General features: G+C 38.7%; 2 protein-coding genes across 2 annotated transcripts in view; both read left to right on the forward strand.

Annotated features, from left to right (window-relative positions):
* Positions 1-20,338, forward strand: part of LPCAT2 (lysophosphatidylcholine acyltransferase 2) — a 31,841-nt gene extending 11,503 nt beyond the window's left edge. Inside the window, exons 5-14 of the mRNA XM_062609138.1 lie at positions 301-361; positions 1,308-1,366; positions 2,578-2,612; positions 4,662-4,716; positions 7,942-8,024; positions 8,547-8,672; positions 9,453-9,606; positions 16,429-16,527; positions 18,285-18,426; positions 18,701-20,338. Coding sequence (XP_062465122.1) covers positions 301-361; positions 1,308-1,366; positions 2,578-2,612; positions 4,662-4,716; positions 7,942-8,024; positions 8,547-8,672; positions 9,453-9,606; positions 16,429-16,527; positions 18,285-18,426; positions 18,701-18,945 — 1,059 coding nt within the window. The 3' untranslated portion in view covers positions 18,946-20,338. The remainder of the gene's footprint in view (positions 1-300; positions 362-1,307; positions 1,367-2,577; positions 2,613-4,661; positions 4,717-7,941; positions 8,025-8,546; positions 8,673-9,452; positions 9,607-16,428; positions 16,528-18,284; positions 18,427-18,700) is intronic.
* CAPNS2 (calpain small subunit 2) lies at positions 9,619-13,311 on the forward strand. The gene has a single exon (XM_062609139.1). The coding sequence runs from the start codon at positions 11,144-11,146 to the stop codon at positions 11,888-11,890; it is 747 nt and encodes a 248-aa protein (XP_062465123.1). The 5' UTR covers positions 9,619-11,143; the 3' UTR covers positions 11,891-13,311.
* Positions 20,339-20,756: the final 418 nt, after the last annotated feature.

Consider the following 20,756-nt stretch of genomic DNA (forward strand, 5'->3'; position numbering starts at 1 on the left):
CTAAAACATTTCAGGTGAAACACTAAAAGTCTTTTGTACCATATTTCTGAACTGATAAAGCCTTTCTGTAGAAATCCTCTCCCACAAAGCAATTTTTTCCAAATCAAGATGGATCAGCTTAATATTACTGTGAGCATCCTTCACTTATTGGTTCATTTTCTTCTGAAACACTGATATTCTTGATGCAAGATGTGATGTCAGAGAGGTTGCATATAAAGTCAGCCTTTATGTAACTGATGCTGAAGTGTAATCTTTTATAAAATGTGTGTATACATGTATTTCTTTCTCTTTAAATCCAAGATACTGATTTTCCCAGAAGGCACCTGCACAAACAGATCTTGCCTGATAACATTTAAACAAGGTAAAAGATTTTGTTACGTCGTTGTTGGAAAATAGTGTGAAATATTAATATGGTAGTTTTAGTAAGACCTATACTTCTGCAGGTGTATCACCCACAACATCACTGTAGTAATATCTTACATTATTAAAAGTTTCAGTGGTGCTAAACTCACTGTTTCATACTATTCAGCTTATTTTTCTTATTTTTGGTATTTTGTAGGTTGAATAATTCCCATGATGTATGTGGTTAGTTGGTTGGGTTTTTTTCTTTGTACAGTTTTCATCTGATTTATTTACCCAGAAACTTGGCTGTGATTACTACCAGCATACATGCTACTTACGGTGTTCTTTTAGCTCAACTTACAGTCACACCATCTTAGATTCCTGTAAATTTTGCCATGCAAGACTTAGCAACGAAGTTAAGAAATCTCTTTGCGTAGTGCTTAGCAAGGGAGGCCAATAGATAGTTTTTAACACAGAAAGGTATTTGGTAGTATCACTGATCATTAGACTGTTGTGCTGTACATGAGCTAAAGCCATGGTACTCTCTTACTGTTGTATAGTGTCTTCAGTAGCAAAGTTGCAAAACCGGTACTACGTTCCCAGATCCGCATCACTTAGGAAGATAATCAGAACAGAGAAGGGTTTAAGAAATGCTCAGAAGCCCTGGGAGCACCTAATCCTTTGAAATGACTGCCAGTGAACAGGGAGATAATACACAGAAAATGAGTTTGAACAGGCAGCTTTCTCCTTGAAAGGGAGACTAACCCTTTTCTGTCTTAACAAAAATGTTACGCTAGTTGTGCAGCTGATTAAAACCAAAGCCCTATGACAGAAAGAACATTTCTCATTCTTCTTGCCTTTTTAAAAATTTCTACTTCCAGATACCATGGCTTACATGAATCACTTAGAACTCCCAACTGCTCTATTAAGCTTAGTCTTCACTAAATTCTAATCTGTGGTTGCAGGTGCCTTTGTTCCACGAGTCCCTGTGCAACCTGTGTTGCTCCGATACCCCAACAGGCTGGTAAGAGGAACATTCTTCTATCATTAACTAATAATACAGAAGTCAAAATCCTGACTTAAACAGTACTTATGATAAATATTTTGCACTGTCATTGAACAATCTGTGTTCTGAGCTTTAGCATTGGAGACCTCCTGAAGCAGCTCTTCACCAAGTGACATCATGGTGTAGCTGCTATTCTGATTGTGGAAAAGTTACTTCTGGTCTTCTTAGCTATAGTTAGAGGGAGCACGGAAAGTATTGCAGCGGAAGTGAGAAACTTCCTGCAAAGCCACAGAACTTGTACTTTGAAGTCTAAATGGCGACAACTTCCCTACTAGTCATCTTTTTTGTTTTTTAATCTCAGAATATTCTTACTGCAGAGGGAGCAAAAGCAAAGTGGAGCCGTGCAGAACACCCCTCCTGCATGCCCCTCAGGAGGGCAGCTTTGAGAACGGTTCTTTTCATGCAGTTTTCTCTTGTTTTGTGAGTAAATGTTTACCCTTTCTGCCAAGCATAAGGGCTACAGAGGTAGCTTGCCTGGCAGGCATAATGCTCGCACAGGAGTCTAGCAACTTGTTAACTTTTTTTTAATTATCTGGTCAGCCAACAAATCCAGCAAAGACCAAATTTTTCATTCCTAATGGTTTTTAAGATGAAAAACAAGTGATTGCTATTGTTGTTGTTATTTACAAAAATTCCTTTGTAGAATCCTTCTATAGATCAATTTCAAAACTGAAGTAGACCACTAAAGGTACTGCATTTCACTGATAGACCTAAGGACCTGCCATATACATGTAAAAATTAGATATCATTAGTCATAAGCATAGAATAAGTAAAAAAAAAAAAAAAAAAGAAAAAGCATGATGATTACCTACACAGAAATGTCACTAAAAACTAAATCAAACACACCTATAAGGGTGCCTTTCTAAAGGGACTGGTGAAGTCCTCTGAAAAAGTCTTACTAGTCTAATTCTGTAGTTTGGATCAGAATGAATGATTTATAATATCTTTTATTCCCAGTTGTTGATATTATCACAATTCTGCCATGCTTATTTCTAAATTTTTAAGTCAAGGAATTCTAATTACCTTTACACCTCTCTTTATTTTCACTGCAGGACTGTACAACTGTCAAACTGTTTTTATTGAACTTGTGCCTGTTTTATATTGTAACTTTAGCTCTCTAACTTTCATCTGTTTATGTCACTCATTTATGTATTTTATTTTTTTCCTAGGATACTGTGACCTGGACATGGCAGGGCTATTCACTGTAAGTTTCTTAATCCTACTGAAAATTACATTTAGGATGTTTTCTCCCCATTTCTAAACAGTCTGTCTAAACAGATTCAGCTAAGCCAAGACACGTGTTCTTCTAGATCTGTTTTTGTGAGGGGAAATACGTGGGGATAATGCTGTCATGCAGTAGATTTCATATCTGAATGGCTAGAAAAAAGGTTTGCAAATGGGGAAGCATTATATCCAGCTCTCATTTAACTTAATTTTCTCCTATGTTTTGCATGTTACACTAGAGCAAAACAAAGATTTAAAATTCTTTTTTCCTTTTGGGGGGAAACATCATAATCATTAAAATCCATGTATTTTTACCGTTTGCTATGTGATACACAATAAGAAATAGCAATGTTATTTTATCCCCTCTGTTTATTACTCCATCTTATTTGAAGTCATATGAGAGCAAATGGAGAAGACAGGCTAAACAGTGTTCATTTTCCCTGTTTTCCCCAGGTAGGATTCTTCTTTAGATTTTTATTTTTGCCTTATTCAACAAAAGCAATTGTTTTGAGATCCCAGTGAAAAGGCTAAATATATAATATCTGACAATGAAATAGTGAAAAATATTTCCATAACCCAGTTAGGCAATGGATCTGTGTTTATTTCTCAACACAGGTGGCCTTCTACTATGCTAAATTATTTTATTAAAGCATTAAAAAACCTTTACAGCTGCACTGAAAATATGTCTGGAAAATACTTTTCACTTTATAAACATTCATTAAAAGGTGCATTTGCAGAATCCATATACCAATGAAAATGTGGTATATGTAATTTATTTACTATGTGACTGATTTACTAAGTGACTAAAATTTTTAAGGCAGCTAATATTGAAATATGTCTGAAGTGGTGGAGTAAATCACAAGTGCCTTTTAAGCTATCATTAGTTACTCCTAGCACCTGCACACTTAGAGAATGGGAATTCTGAAAGCTGACCTAGATGAAAATGTCCACCTTAGTTTCCTATGATTTTTTTGCTATTATTATTACTGCTGTTATTGTTATCAACATACTGAGAGTAATGAACACTGAAAATTAAATAGCATACTGCAGATTTCCTGTATGAGGGATTTATGCTGGAAGATTGAAAAGGGCTTATGAGAGATGATGAAGAAAATTAAATCAGAGGTATTCCTGTGGCAGGGAGGAGGTGGCCCATGCACTAAAAACTGGGAAATGCTTTAAGCCTAGTGGCTGGATGAAGAAGGCTCAAAACCTGTAAGAAGACAAACGGAATGGCTTGACAAAATTGTATCAAGAAAAAGGATGAATGGGGTAGAATCTAGAGAAGAACACCCCCTGCACAAACCTGAAGAGCACAAACTCATGCTCTTTGTAAAGCTTCCTGCATACTGTAGTCAGGATGGGACAGCACCAGTCTCCTTCTCAGAAATCACCTACCCCAGTTTCTGCTTTCATAGTGAAAAGAACACGTCAGAAGTGGAAGTCATTATACTTACCCTCTTTCACAATTTCTTTCTCACCCTACATCTTGGTACTAAAATGTGTGACTTCTTGTAAAAGCACTAAAGGTCCTGAACATACCACTTCATTAACACATGTGTAACCATTACCAGAACTTGCAAAATGGCTAGCAAATACTAACAAATCCTTGCTTCACTGCTGCAAATGGAGGACCCATTTCCAGATGAGAGAATAAAAGATTAAGTAAAGCTACTTCGGAATCAAAGCTCTTAGAGCTGTAAAATCCAGTGTGTATTCACCTCTTTAAAAATAAAGCAACATACATACATTCATTTGGCTGGCCAAAGAACTGTATAGTATTGTTAATCTGCATGAGAACAGACAAAAGATTGCCTGCCCAATGGGCAAGCAGCAAGAATATGCAGAAGCCCTGTAGAAAAATATCAAAAGCAACGTTTCAGTGAACTTCGCTGTAGGGTACTTCAAAAGCACCCAATATCGGCTGTGGTTTTGTCTATGCTTTAAAAAGTTTTGTGTACTGATGTTCAAATGCTTTGGTTTTAAAAAAGTAAAATGTATTTTTCTTCATTTTTCTCTTTGCCTGCAGAAAAGAGCTGTGTGTAATGACACTGTGTCAGCTCTTCACAAAAGTAGAAGTTGAGGTAAGAGTTAGAAATGGTTTTGTACTAATATTCAGAAACCATGAAATTTGTGTTTTAATATAAATGCATTATTTACATTATTAATACCTGCTAGTGAGCAACACATGTCTCAGAAAAAAGAACAGAGTCACAATAATATATTTAGATTTCTTGTCCATATCTGTGTATCACTTAATCTGATGAGTTCCTAAAAGAAATCTGTCATAAATGCCTTTATTCTTAAGGCATTGTAAAATCACTGCTAATTATCACCACATGCATTTCATGGATGTTAAAAGTAAGAATTAGAAAACGTTCTGTTAGAGGTAACACCTTATTTTTCCCACCATCTCATTTCCCTGCTTCCTTCAAAATCTCCTTGTCTTTCTCATCATCTTTCTAGACTGAACTCTAAATGGTTTCCCTGCTAACACCTTACTTAAGGACTAGTACTTGTTCTGAGCTTGTATAATGAACTGGTTCCCTTGATCATTAGAATTGGATGCATAGCACAGAGAAAGATGAATGATAAGTGAAACATACACCCTTCATATCAGTGAGTTTACTCTTAACTGCTCCCTGTCAACAAGTTGACATTTGAAACACAGTAGTGAGGAGCCAGATAACCAAGGTGCTACCGGGTTGTGTAAGTGTTGTACTTCACATTCCTGACTAGACCACAAACGATTGTCAGTGTGGACTAACTTGGTTTAGGGATCCAAGGAGTGGGAGGCATTCGGGCAGGTGCTGCTGTTTATTTGCAAAACACAGAATTTAGCAAAGTTGTGCAAAGCTTTGTAAATACAAGCAGTGTTGCTATTAACAGCAATATGGTCTTTGTTGTGAAACAATGAAATTCATTTTAAGGAAGCATCTTGTTGCTGAACAGTACATGCAGTGGTCACATATTTTTAGCAGGTGTACAAAAGAGCTAATCCTCCTAATTATTTTGTATAGAAGGACATATTTATCAAATTTGTATATGTGGGAAGAAAGAAAGTTAAAGTAGCCCTTCCAGTAGAGGTTTATTTTCCCCTACTTCAGAACAGAACTCAGACTTGCCTGTTAAAAAGCAAATTTCATGTTCCAAAAGATGAAACTGAAATATGAAAAATATGCAGCTTTCACAGCAGCAACCCCAAAGTGGAACTAATTTCTTAGCATCAATGCAGGCATTCTTCCATTTGTAAAAAAAGAAGGGGTGGTTTTGCCTGGGAAAGAAAGGAATCAAACTACTTCTTTTAGGAGTGTCCATTTCTGTTGCTGTCCCATAATGTGAGCAAGTAGCCTCTCCACTCCCATCAGTCTGGCGCTGCCTCTACCTGCAGTGCATGATCAGTGAGGTACACCCCTAGTCCATGTGTGTGCATGTCTAGCCATATTCTAACAAACTGAGGGTACTGAAGGTTAAACAGTGAACCTGACAGCGAGTTTTAGGGCTGCAAAAGATACAGCCTTTGGCAAATTCTGTAAGAAGAGAGACTAGCTGAAAACCTGATCAGAGAAGTAATTTTGCTACTGGAAGAGCCATGTAAAACTTCCCTTGCAAGAATGCACCTTGCCAGGGGAAGTATACTACTCGTCTTCACCAGACAAGCAGCTGGTGGGGTGTGGGATCATCTGTTCCACCTCAGGAGGCCAAGAAACCAAATTCTTCATCCCCAGCAGTGGTTTCTGGGGAACTGGTTTTCTGAATAATTGTAGGTGGTTTTTTTGAAGGGTATAGTGGTGTTGTTTAACCTGTCAGAAATTTAGGTTGCTGTCTGAGCAGGACCTCAGCCTCAGAATGTAATGAGCTCTTTCAAGACCATGACCCATGTTTGCATAGATAAAGTTCCCAAAGTTGTAACTTCATCTCACCCAGTGATGACACAGTTTTCTGTGTCTGTACAGTGTGCCCATGATTCCTCAATTTAAAAGTTATGTGGCTTCTGAGGGAAGTTGTAATAAGCAGGGAGCAGGGACATACATCAGACCTTGAACAGATCTGGCAACTCCTTATAGGAGGAATGAAATCTCAGACCTCCATGTGAATAGCTGGATCCCTGATGTCCTTACAGGGGGGACAGCTTTTAGCTATAAACAGAAATTTGGCTATTTGACATATAACCGATTCCATAAACTTTTACTGTATTTAATCATAAAGAGGCATCATTCCTTAAAAACAAACATTAAAAAAGTGTTGAGGATGGACTGCACTTACATGGGACAGTTACCACTGTATTAGTGTGTCACCAGCAATTGCAATATAACTGAAGAAACATATTAATACATAATGAGCAGCTGTGTCTTCCAGTGAACCATGAGTAGCGCCTTATACTTTGCCTCGAATTGCTGTGCTGAAGGCAAGATTGCAGGGTGGGGAGTAGCAGAGCTCAGATGTATAATAACCGTAACTGCGAGAAGACGTGGTAAACAGAACTGTAAGCACACGCTGTGGACTGAAGTAGAAAGAACTTCCTCCACCTACGCTGCTTTGCAAAAAAAACAGAAGCTGCTTCATGCCATGTAAGATAATAACAATCTATAGTACATTTGTAGTCTAAAACTACTTAAATGTCTACATGTTAACAATGAATAAATACTCAACAGTAATCTCGTTGCCATTTAGATATCTATGTGTTTTGTAGGTTTGGGAGAAGAAAGGGTTGTTTTGCTGGGGGTTTTGACTCTTTCCTTAGAGTTCCAGAACTTCACAGTGCTATATCCACTTTGGGGTCAGAACTGAGACTTCTTAACATTTTAGCATGGAGGAAAAACTTGAAGGAAACTTAGCAGTCACATGCTAACAGGTACAATTAACATGTACGAGGTGGGAATGCAATGTGTATTTAAAAACATTTAAAATCTTACATGCGCTGTTCCAGTATACAACATCACTTATAAAGGACCTTTGAAAAGGAGTGTACAGTATTTCAATCCCACATTCTTACTATTGTAGCATTTAATTTTATAACTAAGAATGCATTTATTATACCTTCCTTCTTTGGGGGTTTGATTTTTCATATTAAAGCAGCTTCTACCAGCCTTTAAGAGGTAGTCTTGGACTAAATCTCACTTGCGTGGCATGGGCAGAAGAGCCAGAGTGGTTTCTAGGGCAGTTGAGACCTCTAGTGTCCAGTTCCTTCATTGCATGGCTATTTTTTTTCTCCCGTTTTTCCCCTATTCCAAAGACTAGCAAGAAATTGTTAATGTTGCTAATAAATTGGTGAGTATTTAATTCATTGTATAACTCATCCCTTTCAGTTTCTGCCTGTTCATGTTCCTACTGAGGAAGAAAAGAATGATCCCATCCTTTTTGCCAACAGAGTCCGACAAACCATGGCAACGTATGTAATCAGTCCTGAATGAAATCTGTGAGAATTTTTATTTTATATCCAGCAATTCCACATATATCCTAGCCATAAAGTACAAATCTGTTCAAGCCCCAGGTACCATTTATGGGAATTACTCTAGATTTCCACAGAGAAGTCAAAATTCCTATACTAAAACACTGGTTATTTTTACATGGGGCGTAAAGAAAGTTATCTCACGTTGAAACATATCCAATTCCTGGAAAGCTGGAATAAACTTCTCCCTTATTTGCTCGGCAAGAGTAAATGGGTGGTTTGTTCTCCAAGGTTACTGGGGTGCATTTACAAAACTGTAAATCATGACACTGCCATAATTAGTTCATAGTATGGTTTAACAAAATGGTGTATATTCCTTTATCCTACTTGCAACGGTGCAAGAATGAACTATCATTTGTTTTGTATGTTAGCATTAAAGCCAAACTGAGACAGAGAAGGGAAGCAGTCAACTAAAGGTCATTTTAATATAAGAAGTTAATCTTCGTTTTAATTCTGTTTCAGTGCTTTGAATGTGCCAGTCACTGATCACACTTTTGAAGATTGCCGACTGATGATTTCAGCAGGACAGCTGACTTTACCCATGGAAGCTGGGCTGGTGGAGTTCACCAAAATCAGCAAGAAACTCCAGTAAGGGAAGTGTAGCTGTTGGTAGCATAATTACTGCAGTGCTGAGGGTGTAGATGGCCACCTACAAAAGAATTCATTACCTGATACCTGACTTGGCCACACGTAATATAGTGTATTTATGTATACAGTTTGCATACATAAACTATATGGAAGTCAGAGATGAGAAAAATCCCAGTAAGAACTAATCCCAAGTAATTTTTGTGGGCAGTGTCACAAGAGGAAAAATTCATTTCTCTAATCTTTTATGGATTTATCTCGCCAAAAGGCGAGGAAGGTAGAGCAGTACCTATTTTAGGCACTTGATAATTATCTTGGTGCCCAGTTTAAATAGCTTTAGTGGAGATGCACAGGCAGTGTGTTGTAGGAAGTAAAAAAACTTCTTTCCAGACTGAGATATCAGCCAGGAGTTAAGATTCTTAATTGTACTGTGCAGCTGTGTTTTGCTAGTAGTGTCAACTTCTTCTGTCTGGACAGAGTGGAATTTGAGGACCAAGCTGCTTAATCATACACTAACACCATCAAACAAACTGGCATGGCTGTGGTCAAATATGATGTGTGCAGCGAATCTCTACCCAAGCATAGAACTGCCAGCTTTTAATATTAGTAACTGGGGGAAGCAGTCCTTACTTGCTGATTTCATGTTAAATGTCAGCTTGGAAGCACACAGGATGATCTGTTTGGCTATTTTTCATGATTGAACACTGTAATAACTCCTACTGAAATCCCATCTGTCCAAGATCTGCTGTATAGAAATACCTCCTCTCCCTCATGTTTGCATAGCTTACAATGGAATCGTGTCAGAGAGCAGTTGGATACCTTTGCTGCTATTGCAAGTGCTTCCAAAGGGGGAAGAATTGGAATTGAGGAGTTTGCAAAGTACTTGAAGCTACCTATTTCAGATGTCCTCAGAGAGTTGTTTCTACTTTTTGACAGGGTGAGTAGTTGGTTAACTTGCATGTTGACAATGTTTTGCTAAAAATCACCTCCCAGAAGGATGTTTAATTCATTGTGTCCAACTTAGTGAATGCTTCTTGGTTAGCAATTCCTGTAGGCAAGATAGGTGACTCTGCACTTTCTATCTTAAGTTTCGATGGAGAAAGGATTATCAGTTTGTAGCTTGCAAGATGACAGCCATCTCTTGGACCAGGTTGCCACACCATGCCACCATGGTAATCTTCATGCTGGTAATGGCTGAGTATTTCCTTTTGCCTCCCCCAGATTTTGAATTTATGTACACTCTGACAGCCTAATTAACTGATGTAGTTGTAAGTAGAAAATTTAAGGCAGACGAAGCTGACTAGAGTGTGTGTTCTTGCATATGTGTTTGTGAAGGGTGCTGTTAGACATTGTAAGGTCTCCTCTTGCCAATCTCCAGCCATAAAGGAGGCTACATGTTAATTTGATCATTTAGGCTTTCCCCCATAGTGGTGATTTCTCATTTTATACTTCTCCCTGAAGATGAGACAAATTGTTCTGTGGATGTGCCACTCTGACTAAACCAGAAGCATCAGTGAGTAGAGCACAGCACAGAATTCATCTTGCTTCTAGGCACCCATTATGTACTACAGTGCAAGCAGCATGTTGTGCTACAGGTGCTGATGAACTAGAGTTCATTTCTTATCGTAGGAGATCTCAGCTCAGTGTCACTCCTTGTGATCAAGTTAGCTTTAGCAGCACACCCATCCCTGGTAGGTCTTTCCTGTGTATATGCCAATAAGAACTGGTTTGGGAGTTTTCCAGATAGAAAGGTTCTAGAAGCTCAAAAATAGAGGGAGCCAAATGCATTTCCTTCATTGCTGAATGCATTTGAAGTTCTAGAAGAGCTAGGTATTCATCCTTTCTTTATTCTTGCCTCCACATCTTGGACCATTGGCTCCTGTGAACATGTAGTCCAAGTCCTGAAGCACGGTACATAAAATAGAGACATGATGTGGCAACCAAAATAATTAAGGGCAAGCAAGACTCCTTTGACTTTCCCTATGTGGCACAACAGTGACAGTAACTAGAATTGGCAATGTAATGCTCAATTCATTAAAAAATTGAAGGTGTAAAAGACAGCAAGAACTGACAAGACTAGTAGCTTTCACTGCATTCATTTTTAAGATCAGCTTTACTGACGAACAGTCACATTAACGTGACACGGCTCTTTTCAAATTGCTTCATTTATGAACACAGGTATTTTGAGGCTTCTGCTCTATGATTTTAAGCCTCGTTGGGCTTTTTTCCACAACGATTCTTCAAATCATATAAAGTTAATTATGCACAGAAGAAAAGAAACAGAGGCGTGTCAACAACTGACAGAAACTACAGAGACCTTAGAGAACTTTGGCACAGCTGTTGACATGCACAGACACGGTGAAGTTTAAGCATGCAGATAAACTGTGGTTTGCCTACGCCTACATCTCAGACACAATACAGCTTCGGAGCATTACAGAAACGCTGGGTCTCAGTAACTCCAAGAAGTCTTCACGATGTTCCTTGCTAAAGCTTTGCTGAGCGGAGGAAGTGGTAGTGGTCATGGAGGGAGCCTTGCACATGGCCTTGGAGGTCTCCTGACAGGAGGTGGTCATGGAAGGAATCTTGGAGGACTTGTTGGAGGTCTTGTCAATCTTGTAAGAGAAGCAGCAGCTCAGTATAATCCGGAGCCACCTCCACCTCCACACAATCATTTTACGAATGTGGAAGCTTACGAGAATGAGGAGATCAGACAGTTTCGTCTCCTCTTTGTCCAGCTTGCTGGAGATGATATGGAAGTGTGTGCCACTGAGCTAAGGGACATCCTGAACAAAGTCGTTTCCAGACATCAAGACTTGAAAACAGATGGCTTCAGCTTGGACACATGCCGTAGCATGGTAGCTGTCATGGACAACGATACAAATGGCAAACTGGGCTTTGAAGAGTTTAAGTATCTGTGGAACAACATCAAGAAATGGCAGTGTGTTTACAAGCAGTATCATACTGATCAATCAGGCACTGTTGGCAGAGCTCAGCTGCCAGGTGCCTTGAAGGCTGCAGGGTTCCACCTGAATGAGCAGCTTTGCCAAGTGATCATACGCAGGTATGCTGACGAGCACAGCAGCATGGACTTTAACAACTTCATTAGCTGCTTGGTACGACTGGACAGCATGTTCCGGACCTTCAAGTCCCTGGACCGAGATGGAGAAGGACAGATTAAAGTGACCATTGAAGACTGGCTAGAGCTGACCATGTATTCGTGAAGGTGTACTAGAGAGGAAAAGCTTTGTCTGGAAGATACATACAGAAGACTACAATCCTCTACTATAGAACTATAGTCTTTTCCTTGTTCTAAGGCAGATGTAGCTTGTGGCAGATAGCTCAAAGTGTTGTGGTTCCTCTTCTGCATGCATTAATCTGCTTTTCTGAAGGGTTTGGGTTAGTTATCAGTTGAACAGCTGCATGTCTCAGAAAACCTAGATTCTGAAGTGTGGGAATATGTGGAAGGATCAAAGCTTAGTTATTCATTTAAAGTGGCTTGTATGTGAGTATAACTATTACCTAAAAGCTCGGAAGTTTGGTGTTGATGTTACTGTTCCAACTCTTCAGCATTTGCTAAGCCAGAATAAAGCTCTGTTTGCCTAAAGGCAATCACCAGTAAAGAGAGTTGCTCAGTTATTTCCAACAAGGGGAAAAACATGAGAATTGCAATAACTATGATGAATTTACATAATCATATTTAATTTCCTTCCTGCTTCTCCTTTTTGATGCTTGTCTGCTGCAGCAAAACCTGAGTGGTATTGTCAGTTCTACCTTCAGGCCAAGACAGATCTGAAGACTTACAGAAGGCTCCTTCTATAACCTTTTTCTCCTTTCTACAGTTCTATTAACTAGTCTTTTCTTTTTTTCCTTTAAGCCTTATTATAGTTATAAGAACAACTTAAAATACTACATTTATATTTAGAGGAGTTTGCTGTAATAATGCAGTCACATAGCAGGGAGCCAGCCAAAATCAGCCTCTGGCTGAGTTAGATTTTATCAGGGTGCAGCATCCCACTCAAGCTAGTTATGTAGTTCTGTCAACTTTTGAGTAAAAGAAAACAGAATAACTTGAACTGTCAAAGGTTCATTTCTTTGCAGTAAGGATTACATGGTTGATGAAGACAGCCTTTTAACAAGGCAGTTTCTCAGCAGGGCTTTGCTGCTTTACAGGAAAATGGTTTAAGGTACGTGCTAGCTGACTGGAATGTGCAAGGATGAGTTTAGTAGCACCACAGGCAGTCTGTAGTTGTCAGAATCCACACACCCCTGCCCCTCCCTAGGGAAACATCAGTGACTAATCGAGAAATCCCACACAATACCTGCAGGGCATCTGAATGCTAACAAATGTGTTGTGGTTTGGGTTTGTTTCTAAATTTCTGTAGCTTTGATTTCTACATTCTGCAGTTACACTTGGCAAATACTATTTTCCAAACTGATGAGATCTCCTCCCTGCTATACATGCAGAAGCCTTTTGCTTGCAACTTAAGAAAAAGTAACTTACGACTTTTGCTCAGACTTTTTTCCTCCTGCATTTTGTTTAATACCAAGCTGGGTGACAGAAAGAGTAAAAATACTCGTATTGGCCCAAATTTAGCACTTTAATGGAAGTAGTATGACCCTTATTAGTTCTTGAGATGAAAGAGGTCAGACATTCACCCTTCTCCCAGTTATTCAGTGGAAAAAACACAGTTGTCCACAGTGGTATTTGGGCTCTGAGTAAGAGAAAAGTGAGCACAAGGGAAAGTGCGGTACCTCCATGTGAGCACCAACCTACCAGGTTTGTTTCAGAGGTGCTCTTTCTGACCAGTTAGAACTTGCAACAGGCAGTGGAAATTTTGGAGTTACAGCAATAGGCTATTGCATGATGAGCCTGGGTATGAGTACGAGAGGTGCATCTGCAGTCCCTCCCCAGATGGTCCAGTTGTAGGTTCTCTGTACTAGCTGTGTAAGTTACTCAGGGTTTACTTAGCTAAATAGCATGCAGACTTGCACACTTGATTTTTCCTATTGGCTTACATAGTGAGAAAAAAGATCTGTGGCAGTAGTACTTTAAACTTTATTTGTCTTGCATTTGTCTTGCAACCCTTTTGCAACTCCAAATAAGACTGCTTATGACAATGTAAACTTTCTTGTTTCCCAAAATGTAAGATTTACTGTATTGTGTAAAACAACAAAACCCTAGTTACCATAGCATGCCATATTGAAAATAGTAGCAGAAAACTAGTTTCTGTAAAGAAAACAGGGCTTGTTGAGGTTACACTCTTTCAGTTATTTTATGAAACATAAATACAAGTATCTAAATATTGTTGTTCTGCTTTGCTATTTAGAGAATTGGAGCTCAGCTCATGCATTGCTTCCTTAAAATATTTAACTATTTGCACAGGCTGCAAACACAGCTAGATACCTGTAAAAAGACTACTGCAAGTCCGTTTGCAGTGATGCTACGCAAACACTGAAGGTTTTCCTGCATTTTCAGTTTAACTCCCATCTCTTTTTCCAGACAACAACCCTATCATTTCTCGTTAGCCAACATGCCAGAGCATTTGGAAGTTGGCTAGTGATTCTAGGGCTTAGTAGAGCTAGTCACAACATGATCTTGCAAGTATAGTAGCTTGATTTCCTACTCAAATGGCTGGAGTTCTGCATATCAGTTTGCGCTCAGTTTTGATTACTCAGTTTTAGCACATTAATTAAAGTAATATGACCCTTATTAGCTCTTGTCATTTTTCCTTGTGCAGCCTCAGCTGTGTTAACTTACTTCAGCAGCTGTTTTTAATGGGACTGTTTTAGTTAAAGCTTACTTCCCAGTTCTTTTCCTGTGATACATATTCTTAACTTTAAAAATAAATTAAAAAAAAAATCGTAATTGCATCAAACAATCCTTTGCTAAGAATACAGTCTACAAAACTGTCCAAAACTAATACTGCATGGAACAATTATTATCTACACTCTTGTCTCAGTTGCTTTAAGAGTTTAGGTTTATAATGATAGTTTTTAAGGTTTGATCTATTATCTACATTATGAGAACTGTGAAGTAGCCAGAATATTTAAAGTCAAGCTCTGCAGCACAATGAGAGTACAACATTTGTAAATAAAACAGCATTTATGAGAGAACATTGTCCTTTTTTAGTGATTAAAAACTATCAAAAGTTACATCTTTTAGACATACATAGAAATAACTTAGAGACTATTCATATCTTTGCTAAAAAGTTTCCCTAAAATATACAGGTTTTTGAAGTAGAAGATTCTCAAAGGTTGTGTGTCTTCAAAGGAGGTGCAACAGTTGTCTGTGCAGAAGAGTCCTGAGTTGGATTAGAAGGCTACATAAAAGTGTATTTTAGCAGTTTTGTATCCTGTCAGACATATAGCTTGATAAAAGTTAGTACTGAGCATATTATTACACATATTTTGTTAATCAAGAACTACCTTAAAACCTGAATTCAGTAACAGAAATCCCATTTCATGGAACCCAAGGTTATCAAAGTGCTCCACAGAGCAGCGTTTCTCCACAGGCAAGCTCCATATTCCACTATTCAACAGCAGAAAACCGGGAACAAAAAGGTTAAGATTGGTACGCTCAATTGGGCATAAGAAGTTGGTAGAAGAGCCAGGAATAGAATCTAGATCTGGCTGTTCACTACAGATTTACCCAGGAGACCACCCTTCTCTCATGTGGATGAAAAGGTTTTGTGCTGTTCTCAGAGTCTACTTTGTAAATCTTGTTTTCTTGAAATGTACAGCACATTATCCACAAAGGGAGTTCTGCTTCACGCTTTTGTTTGCTTTTAAAATGGTTTTGATGCATACCCCTTTTTGTGAATGTTCCAACCTATGAGCTGCTAGTCATCTCTGCTGTGCTTTCATTAACTACTCTGTGTCCCATCACCTAACACTTAGAGATGTCTCTTCCCCGGACACATGATGTTTCCCAAAACACAAGGTGTTTTCCCAAAGAAACTCCGTGTGGTCAGAGGAACACTACTGACTTAAGCATATATTTCAACAAGCCTCTGCCATTTTCCCTATCCACAAGTATAACACAGTTTACATAGAAAAACTGGTCACAAATCCCATATCAAGGCAAATTTCAGATGTTTTGTTGATGTAACTTTGTAGTGAAATGTTTGTTCAGATCTAAACTGAACCTTCCAGGGAGACTGTTACAGTGAATTTGTTGCATTTATGGCTCAAAAGGAAGGATAGTGTATTCACTTCAAGATAGCATGTAGGGCAACACATTTGTTTCAAAGAAAGGCTTAAGATAGTCCATGTAGAGGTACTGCATCATCAGGCTGTACTTCCACTAGCATATGTTTTATTACTGAAGGTTCTTAGGAAGAATTAAGGCAACAGCCTCACTGTTGACATGTTCTAGGATGTTGCATTGGCCTGTGAGCAATGCAGAGCTACAACAGTTGTTAGTTACCCTAAACCCATGTATTCCAGTTCTTACTGGAGGCTTCTTGGAGATCATATACTAGAGAAAAAATGTGTAAGTTGTTTTAGATCTCTTTTGTTTGGGTGTTTACAAGAGAAACGGAGACCAAATTTATAGCTATTGAAAATACTGTAACATTGCTAGTTCAACCTTTGTATTACATACATTTAGCAATCTCTTAGTATTTTTTTCTGGGAAGAGCCAATACCTCTAGTGCTGTAAACTGTTTTAACGGAAGTTGTATAGCTGATTTATACAACAGCTGTTAAAGTGATCTGCAGTATTAACTGTAGCTACTGCCATGTGTGTGTTTGCATACAGAATGGAGATGGCACCATTGACTTCAGAGAATATGTAATTGGTTTGTCCATTCTGTGTAACCCAGCCAACACAGAAGAGACTATTCGGATGGCATTTAAGGTAAGTTCAATTTAGTGTAAATCTACAAACCTGACAAATCAAGACTGACTGTAAATCTGTTAGCTTTCAAATCACAAGTTTATAGCTTCAATCTGTTATGCAAATGTGAGTAATACTCTTAAACCAATTGACATTTAGAGTGTGAAGGGGAAGGAGGGAATTGCCAGCATCATGGAAAAGGGTTTCAAAAGCCATGTGAAGGCACTAATGAATATGTAACTTGGCAGGCTAACTCCAAAAATGATTCAGCAGCACTTGCAGTTCTTTCGCCTGAGGTTTTTTCTACTGTGATTCTTCAGTGTCACAAGTAGACAATAGATGGAGCAATATCCTCTTGTCGGTCAAGTGCTCAGTAGAGTCACTGTTAATAAAGAGGAGGGGGCTGGAAAAGCCAAGAAGAGCTATTGGGGACTGGCACATCGAAAAAAATTGGGCTGCATCTAAGATCTACTGGCTTGAACTGTGGTGTGGTGATAGTACAGCAGTTAAGAAGCACTAGCTTGTTACAAATCTTAGGTACAAGCAGGCAATATGTGATCAGGGATGCCCAGGCTGTGATTCCCCTGAACAGGAAAATGCTCAAGTGACTTTTTTTTTTTTTTTTTGGTAGATCTTTGATACAGATTCAGTTGCTTTACCCAGTAATCTGTTCTTATGACCTATATTGAACAATATAGGAGATACAGATCACGTTCATCTTGAGTACTTTTTGGTACTGATGGGTACTTGGGAAGTACTGGAATTTTTATGGCAATCCATTATATACACTGGCTGCTTTACAGATAAGCACTACAGCTGTTCCAAGTGATTTGTGCTTTTTTAGGGGTGTTTTATCACCACAGAGTCCCATGAAGAAGCAAGCGTAGCACCTATTGTTGCTGTCTCATTATTTTGTTTTCCAGACTATACTCCAGTATCTTACCAGTTGTGCTGATTATAAAATCAGTAATTCGTTTGAATTCCCAGTTTCAGTAGGAAATGACTGGTTCAGCTGGTAAAACCCTGTTTAAGTCTGAACTAGAACTATGAGGTTCCTTTTGCTAGTTGTTTTCTTGGGAAAGTTTGGAAAAGTTTGCCTGTAGCAAGTATTTAAGCATTAGAGCCATCCATCCCTCGTGTTTCTCAAGGGGCTGATTCACGGCAGATGCTTACTGTCACTGTGCTGGGAAGGATGGGGTGATCGATGCACATCTACTGCCTGTGCTTCCAGTCACCAAAATTCCTTGTTAATGACAATAATTCCTTGGTGGGTGACCGATCACATATACTAAAATTTAGGCATTTATGTGAGAACATAAACTATGGTAAGTTTAATCTGATGGTAGATGTGCCAGAACTTAATGAAAATGAAGACTAAAATTTAAGATGTTCCAATATAGGGTGGCTGATTCCAGTAGACCCTTAGCACAGCTCATAGTAGACATAAACCTTTGTTAATGTTTTGTTTTTATCAGTTTTTTATGAGTTTGTTACTGAACTAAGGCTGTGAGGTTGGTTTGTTGTTGCAGAATGTTGTAATCCCAACTATAGCATGTACATTGCTCTGCTGAGTGTCTGCTAAGTGTCTCTCTTTTCCAGAGAAAATACATAAAATGTTTAACAAGAGAAAGTGGCTGAGACAACCAGTCTCTCTGAATCCTAGGCATTGTTTGCAGATCACCTTTTGAATGCTAGAAACCTAGTACATATTGCTAACATGCATAGAAGGTTCATAGGCAAGCTGATGCTGAAGTATTGCTACATGTTGTGTTTTCCAGCTCTTTGACCAGGATGAGGATGGCACTATAAAGGAAGATGAGTTTGCTTGTATCATTCGGGCAGCTCTGGGGCTGCCGGAGCTTGATGTATCTATGCTCTTTAAAGAAATAGACGCAGATAAAACGGGGAAGCTGTCCTATGGTAAGTTAACATCCTTTTGTAACAAAGAGTACTCTGGTAATCATACTGATAGTGAGAGTTTCTTACTTTTTTTCTTCCTGAAGTTATCTGATGGTTCTCATACTCTGTTTCTGGGGAAAACAGCTGAAGCACAGGCCTAGGTACTGTGTGTGATATGCCTGATATGCTTCAGAGTGAAGTAACTGGAGATCGGCTTCAGTAAAAGGAGCAGGCACTGAAATTTCTTTTGATTCTGTTGCTGCACTATAGTATCTGTGTTTTCTGTATTTTTCAGATGAATTCAAGCACTTTGCACTCAAGCATCCAGAATATGCCAAGTTGTTTACTACATACCTAGAGCTACAGAGATACCAGTTAGATATGTTGGAGGAGTATGACATTGAGTCACCTGCAGTCAAACACAGTCCAGTTAGAAAGAGTACAGTCCCAATATCAGAAACACCAATTGCAAGAAATAAGGTCTGTCCTGAAGGCAATGAAGAGGATAACTCAACTACCTCTGACAAAAAGGATGACTGAGAAGAGTTGAAGAATTCAGCTGTTGAATTCTACAGGGTTATTTCCCCTAGCTATTCCTAAGCACAACTGATCTAAAATAGAGAGGGAAGGTAAAGTTTAAGAAACTATATATATGTATTCTTTTTTTTTTCACTTTTGTATCAGGAGAAGTTATTCCTGTTTGAGTGTAAGGGAGAAACCACTGTAACTATTCTGTCCTTGATGTCAGGATCACAAATGCTGGGAATGTTGCTCACTGTCTTCCAAGTTCATGCTTCCACAAAAGTAACAGATGTGCTAGCAGGGGTAAGAGGCTCCAGCACTGCAGTGGCCTCTCAGGATGGAAACTGAGGATCCACTTGTGTAAAAACAAGTGGAATCTTTGGTGCTGCTCAATTCCTCTGCATCCCCAACTCGTCTTAAGGAGGGGAAACGATGCCAGAGTGATTTAATTGGCAATATCACTTAGCCCTAGTCAAGGCCCTGAGAGACAGGAAGAAATTACAAGAAGCTGAGCTGAAGCTGATGTTTTCTTTTAGCTGTCCTTAGATTTCCCTTAACTGCTCCTTAGCTATAAAGCCTAAGCTTCTGAACAAGACATGCTAATTCACTGATGTTAACAGAAATAGATTTAGGCTTAAAGGCTAGTTAAAAATGCAAATGGCTGTACTTCTAACAACAAAAAACCTAATGAGAATTCCAAGATAGCAGGTCACAGTCTACAGGAAAATGCAGGCAATGAGACCCAAGAATTAATCCACTATTTAAAAATAAATAGAACATTGTTTGCAGTAACAATTGTTCAGGATCACATTAGGAAGAACATTTCAAACTTCAGCATATTTTTGATTCTACTAATTATCAACAGAGCAATGTGACCTTGCTCTGCAAAACTTAAAACGCAAATATGCCGTCAAGCCATAGTTCTAGTAGTTAGTCTCTATTCTAAAGCTGTCTCCTGGAAGCCATGTATGTATTATTGTGCATTACTCAATGTGTTCCTAGGGTTTAACCAAAAAACACGCTCTGTTTTGTTAAGGATGAGTATGTTCTGCCTCAGTCCCCTATAGTGCACTGGAAGTTGGGCCTTTACCTTTTTCCATCCTTTATCTGAGTGCACTTTATACAGTATTTAAATATATATAGGTATTTATGCAAATACTTCTAATTAAAAACTTAATGGGGTGGAGTAGCAATATATTTTCAAATTAAGTTGAGCAAAGCCTAGAATGTCTAGTACCAAAGATAACCAAGTGTCAGCAGGTTTTCATACGTGAACTGGTAACCTCTGCCTGTAAGTTACTGCTTGCGTTGTCTGGCTGCAAGCTCATTGCCATGTTTAATCTTTCCATATTTATAGTTGTGCCTATCCTGATGTTTCACGTGCTTAAAATAAATCTATATTTTTAAAATACTTCACCTGAACAGCTGTCTTTCTAGTAGAGTGGGAAGGGTATTCTGTCTACCTTAAGGGACTGGGGGGATTTGCAGAAAATCATGATGTCTTACTTTGGTAAACACAGTGCAACCTGAAGTGGGCATTCCTAGCTCTGAGTGTGTTGGCACTTCTCTCTATGGTAAGGCTAGGAAAGTAGGACAGGAGTGATGCTCTTCCAAAGAGTTACTTCTGTTCATTGCCTCAGCAAGAGGGGATATGATACAAAGAAGATTTTCAGGTAAACACAGAAAACACAGATGTTTTTCTGATGGAAAATAAGGTATCTGATGGAAAATAACACCTCATTTACAGGTACAATGAGTGAACTCAACCACAGCTGAGAAGTAACAATCATGTCTTTGTGTAACATAAACATTAGGAAAGGATTTTCTTT

This window comes from Pezoporus occidentalis, unplaced genomic scaffold (genome assembly GCF_034315485.1).
Source record: "Pezoporus occidentalis ecotype Australia unplaced genomic scaffold, CSIRO_AGI_Poc_V1 ctg135, whole genome shotgun sequence".
Taxonomy (NCBI): domain Eukaryota; kingdom Metazoa; phylum Chordata; class Aves; order Psittaciformes; family Psittacidae; genus Pezoporus; species Pezoporus occidentalis.